This window comes from Sander vitreus, chromosome 19, assembly GCF_031162955.1.
Source record: "Sander vitreus isolate 19-12246 chromosome 19, sanVit1, whole genome shotgun sequence".
Lineage (NCBI taxonomy): Eukaryota > Metazoa > Chordata > Actinopteri > Perciformes > Percidae > Sander > Sander vitreus.
Genome location: NC_135873.1, coordinates 12,364,013 through 12,369,933, shown reverse-complemented (window position 1 = coordinate 12,369,933; position 5,921 = coordinate 12,364,013). Strand labels below are relative to the sequence as shown.

Sequence of the window (5,921 nt, the reverse complement as noted above, 5' to 3'; positions counted from 1 at the left end):
GTTAAGGAGTTTATGTTGATAAATAACTGACAGCTAATTTTCTGTGGCTCAGCAATCAAAGAATAATTCATTGTTTGTGCACTATCTTGGCGTGCAGAGAAGATGCTGGAGTCCAGAGGACACAATATTAACAACTTGCTTACTGACTTAAATAGCTTTTGTCATTCATTTAGTCGCATTTCATTATTGGAAGAAATTTGCGATGCAATTATGGTAAAACTGAGAATTGGATGACTAATTTACTTTTTTATGCAGCAAGTTATGTTATGGATTTGGCAGAAAATCTGCAAGATGGCTTTATGGGATAAAACAGAAGGACATACTGTTTCTTCAGTGAGTTTCTTGTACATTCAGGAAAAGCATCATTGTTGCAGCAGTTATGTTGCTGGCTGAATAACTGCACTGAATAAACCCTGGAACAGCTCATTTCACTGTACATTAGTTCATTATTTCTCTTCCACATTTAAATGGTTTTCTGGATTTTGCAGGATGTATAATCCTGAATTGTGAAACAGCCCCTGGTTAGAGATGACATATGTACCATCTCAACCAGGGTGCCATTATGTTTTAATGATGTTTAACAATGGAGCATCTTTGACATCTTGTCCCCAAATACAAAAGCATTCTTGTAATTATTTTATGAACTGTACATTTTGGAAAACTGGCATTTTTATTCTCTCCATCTCTCCCACATGTGTTCTCTTTCTCCATAATTCATATCTTGACTTAAGCAGCCAATAGCAAATAGAGGGGGTGAAAGATATACAAGGAGGAGAAAGCATGAACATGTTTGAGTGTTCACACACTTAATCACCAGCATAACCATTTCCTGGGAATTCCCTTTGAGAGAGAGAGAGTGAGAGAGCCAGTGAAAGAAAGGAAATCATAAGGACCTGGTATGCACGGTTTGCGTGACAAGACCCATCTTCTGAGGCCAGACACACACATGCGCACACACACATATCATGTCATCATTACAATGTGTGTGAAGCTCTGTTGCTGACATATGGTTTTATATTAAACATTAGGGTTGTCGTTTTTTTCTTCGCGCGCGTGTGTGTGTGTGTGTGTGTGTGTGTGCATGTAAGACCACACCTGACCTCATATCTGCAAAGTATAATAAAACCTATGATAACGGCCTTATTGGAACTATGGACCTTTCCATGCAATATTGCGATCACACACACACGCATTTGTTAGAAGACCTAGGTCAGTCAGCAACTCAGTTAATCATTGATGGCCGCTCAGACACATGGACACACACCTATTTACTCTGTGGGGAAGATTGCAGAATGGCCCTGCACTCTGTCTCAGAAAACTCCAACACACACACACACACACACACACACACACACAGTCAATGACACAGGCCGGTGCATGTCAGGGTTGCCAGACACGCTTCTACAGAAACACGCGGAAGGAAAAATAGAGCAAATCCTTTGTGTTTAAATGGATTAAAATAGTCATAGAAACAAAACAAAAAACGATAAACATGTTGGTTAAGTTTTAACAAAATTATTTTAAAAAAGTGATATTTCAGAGTGTGATTCGCAGCTCAAGGTGCACTCAGGCAGGTGCTTTCTTCTCTATCCCGCTGGGAATAAAGAGGGCAAGTACAAACAGAGAGAGAAACATGAGGAAGAGAGGGTGTAAGGTCGTCTGAACTGAACCTGAGCCCGAGGAAAACCGGCTTGACAAGAATTCAACACACACACACTGCTGGCAACTATAAGGGAGTTTTCTACCACAGTATCAGACAAACACACACACAGCGCATTTTTGCGAGGCTATGCGCACACCTGCACACTAGGCTACTTATACACATGATCCGTGTTTGTTTCTTTCCAACACACACAGACACACGCGCGCGCATGCATACATACACACACACACACACACACACACACACACACGCACACACACACACACACACCAGTCTTGTGTGTCACTTCACAACAGTGGGCTTGAATCAAATCAGGCTGTCATGTCTCATGTTGTCTGTCTCTTGTCCTAAGTTGATCACATCAGGAGCCCTTCTTGATCAGAAAACAATGATTCGTTTCACTTTGAGGCTTTAACAGCGACACAAGTGCTGACCGGGAAGAAAACAAGTTTCAAACATTGCATTCTCACCTCGTCCCATTTGATGAATTTGCCCCCCTTTTTCAGCGCTTCGTGGACGGACACGGGTTTGAGCTGCAGCGCGTGGACTCCCGGCTTGGCCCCGGCCATGGCGAGGGACTCCCTGCCCGGGTGCCAACGCCTAAACCCCGGCTACGGTGAGCTGGTCTCCTCGGAAGGAAAAAAAAACGCTCTTCCTTCCTTCACTTCCACGCCGGAGCTGGGGTTTCTTTTCCGGGGAGACAGTGACTTAAAAAGGACGAGGGGAGGGAAAGTTTGTCAGACACTGACCTCTGAAAAGTTAGTGAACCTCGCCGAGAGTTTGAAGAACATGAGGAGTAAAATCCAAACAGAGAAAGACAGGATTTGACTGTTTTCAGCGCGCACCGCCGCTGTCTTGTCCGCGTCCACGCAACGCGGAGGCGCGCCTACTGCTGTTTTTTATTATTATTATTATTATAGGCTTTGATTCATATATTTGTTTATTTATGCAGAATCCTTTAATCGCACACTTGAGCCCGCTGAGAGATCCTTTCCTTCCTTCCTCCCATCTGGTCGACCCCTCTCCTCTCCTCCTTGCCCTCTCGCTCCTCTACCAACTTTCTCTGCTTCCTCTCTCTCTTGTCGCCTCCGACGCGTTTCTTCTTTTCTCCTCCTCCTCTCCTCCCTGCATGTTTTGTGTGGAGCGAAAAACTGAGAAGATTCCGAGAGGAGAGTGTGTGAGGAAGGACAGCGTCAGATAGCGCTGAGTGAGTGAGGAATGAGAGAGGAGGGGGGAAGTCAGTTCGTGTAAAAGGGGTGTGTTTTAATTCTGTTCCTCTGCCTGCCACTGTCTGCATTTCTCCTTAAATTTAGATTGAAAATGATAGCGTCTATGCTTTTTACTCTGAAACCATACCGATGCCCCCCTTTAGCCTATTTGCTTAAAGTGTACAGCTTTTATGTGTAGCCTACTTCATTTAGTATTGTACTTCCATAAAGTTTTGGGGACTTTGAAAAAGAAGAATCGTCAAAATAAAAGCAACAGGCTGAGATATCCTTTCGGTCCCTAGTATGAAGTCAGGCTCCAAAGGTCCTACACTTCCCACAATGCAACTATGAAGTCTCTTCCAATAAACCCTCCATTTCTAGTCAATTCTTATTAAATCAATATAAATAATGTTCTACACAATTGAATTGAAAATGTGTAGTCTCTAAACCCAAGCCGAGATAACCCTGGTGACATCACTGCGGGTAATTGTTTCTTAAACTTTGGAAAGCTTCTCTGGAGCCACAGAGGACATTATACAACAGTTTTCTGGGCAATGTATTACTTCCCATGCCGGCTACATTGACCTTGATGTGTAAAATCTGCTGACTGCCCTTTTAATGAGTGTTCGACTACTAAAGTCTTCAGCAGTACACATAGGACACTCAGGTGTTATTGAGAGGAATCCCCATCATAAGCCTTCTCTGAATTGTAGCACAGTGTTAAGTAAAAATATAAATCTACAGCATGTTTATATAAGCATATACATCCACATATTAGCAACACTGAGAGCCGGGATGAATCCCAGGGGGCTCAAGATGATTAAATGCATAAGAATGCAGAAGAAATGTTGATTCTGTCTATTCTCAAATTATTCCTGTTTTATTTTATTTGGGGTGAAATACTCCATCACCTCCTCATCAATTAACGCGTGTGTTGTCCCCGGTCAAATTTTTTAAAGTCACAAATATGGGTTTCTTTCAACCAAATTACCCACAAATAACATGGATGTATGTATTTACGTTGTGGAGAACCAATAGAATGTTCTTCGCAGGTCAAATAAATGATTACTTTCATTGAATTTTGGATGTTTTATTCAATTGTATAGTATTTGAAAAAAAAATTGTCAATAGTTTCAAAACAGCATCCGGACTAAACTTTGACATAAACCTGTCTGTGATCCACTCAACATCCTCTGATCTTAACTATTAGTCATAATAAATCATAATTTCTGCTTCTTTTTTTTTAACTAAAAACATTATCTATAATGTCATTTAAATTAGGTTTATTGACCAGGAACCATGAATAAAGAAAGCTTTGAAGTGACGTAAAGGTCGGAAAAAAGTACATTTTTTATTTTGACCCGGAAGGACAACAAGTTAATGGTCGACGGGAAGACAACACCAGGGTTAAAAGAATCTGTTAGCAACTCTTTGGTTTCTCTGCCAATGTCCACGTGGCCTTCATACAATGAAAGTAAAGGACAAGTACCTAAGTACCTTAGTTTCCACAACTATTCACTTGTGAAGGGTTCCTTTAAGGGGCCACATACCAAAAATTTTGGGAACTGCTGACACAGTATACATATACAATTGTGTAAGGTCCATTAATATCACAGGCACACATGCATACCTGTAGACATATAAGAGTAATCTCCTACTTACTGTAGTCTGCAGGAAGCAAAAGTATAATCAAAGGCTGTTTTTCTTTTTTAATTATACTTTAATTGCTTTAAATGATTTTACTTGGTGTTGACAGTGAAAGATTACTTGTGTATCCAGTAATGTTATTAAAAACATCACAGTTACTGGAAATACAATCAGTTCTGAGCTAATTCTGAAGCAATAGAGGCGTCTTAGGAATTAAGGATATACTTTATGAATGATATTAAATGTGATTCATATAAACAGGAAATCATTCAGAGGATGTGGAGGTGCGGTAATTGAAGCCACTGCGAGTCATTAGGTAACTTTCCCCTGCCTCCTCCTGATCAGTGGCAGCGTATCATGTTTTAAGGAGCGTGAGAGCAAAGGAGGCTGCACAGTAACAGTCCAATACCGTCCAAATCCTGCTGCCAAGCAACATTACAACTTGGACTTCTCATAAAAAAAAAACAGATTTTTGGCGACTTTTTTCATTCTCTAACTCCTTAGCTATACTCGGCAAGAATGTCTGCTATGCTGCAGCCTGCTGACTGACTGCCTTAGTGACTGCCAGTGTGTTTTCCCTTGACCAAAACCATAGCGAGGAAGAGGAAATCCAAAGAATATCCACAGGTATTAATCAGAAATAATCTATCATGAACAGAAAATTCCATATTTGTGCCGGTGTCAGTGTTACATGACCCTGAGGAGGTTCACACATCCAGCGGGAGATACATTGTTTAACAATTCAGCAGCCAGACAGTTTGGCATTGAGTTGGTTATGTGTGTGTGTGTGTGTGTGTGTGTGTGTGTGTGTGTGTGTGTGTGTGTGTGTGTGTGTCTTTGTATATCTGAGCTGTGTTATCTGAGTTTGAATCCGGGCAGTAACCGAGTCCACAGGTAAATTTATCTGGTTGATTTATCTGATCATGCACGCACACACACACACACACACACACACAAACACAACCTCTCAAATGACAACAAACAAATACAATATGGACACATGGAAATGCATCATTTCAACAGCGCAGCACAGCACACACATGCATAAGCAGGGATATTGTGTTTCTCTGGTGCATAATAAAATTTTCTCTCTCTCTCTCTCTCTCTCTCTCTCTCTCTCTCTCTCTCTCTCTCTCTCTCTCTCTCTCTCTCCCCCCACATAGACACAAATTAACTTCTTTTTAGCCAGACAATATTGTGTCGAACGCTGCATTTGAAGTGCAGGCACCTGTGGTGTAAATAGATGGCCTCTTCCCTCCATTCACCCCTTTCTCTGTTCTCTCTCTCTCATCTTTCAAATACATTCTCGCTTTAGGTCGCTCTGTCCGAGCCTCTCTCTTCCTCCTCTGTGTTTTTCCCTTATCTCCTGCTCTCTCATTCCAACAGTTTGGAACTAATTGGTC

The 5,921-nt window shown here is 41.5% G+C and overlaps 1 protein-coding gene across 2 annotated transcripts in view; it reads right to left on the bottom strand.

Moving 5' to 3' along the window:
• The window catches only part of plcb3 (phospholipase C, beta 3 (phosphatidylinositol-specific)), a 55,803-nt gene extending 52,930 nt beyond the window's left edge, over nucleotides 1–2,873 (bottom strand). For both annotated transcript variants that reach the window (XM_078276539.1, XM_078276541.1), the window contains exon 1: nucleotides 2,134–2,873. In XM_078276539.1, the coding sequence (XP_078132665.1) occupies nucleotides 2,134–2,232 (99 nt within the window). In that variant the 5' untranslated portion in view covers nucleotides 2,233–2,873. The remainder of the gene's footprint in view (nucleotides 1–2,133) is intronic.
• Between the last annotated feature and the right edge of the window lie 3,048 nt (nucleotides 2,874–5,921).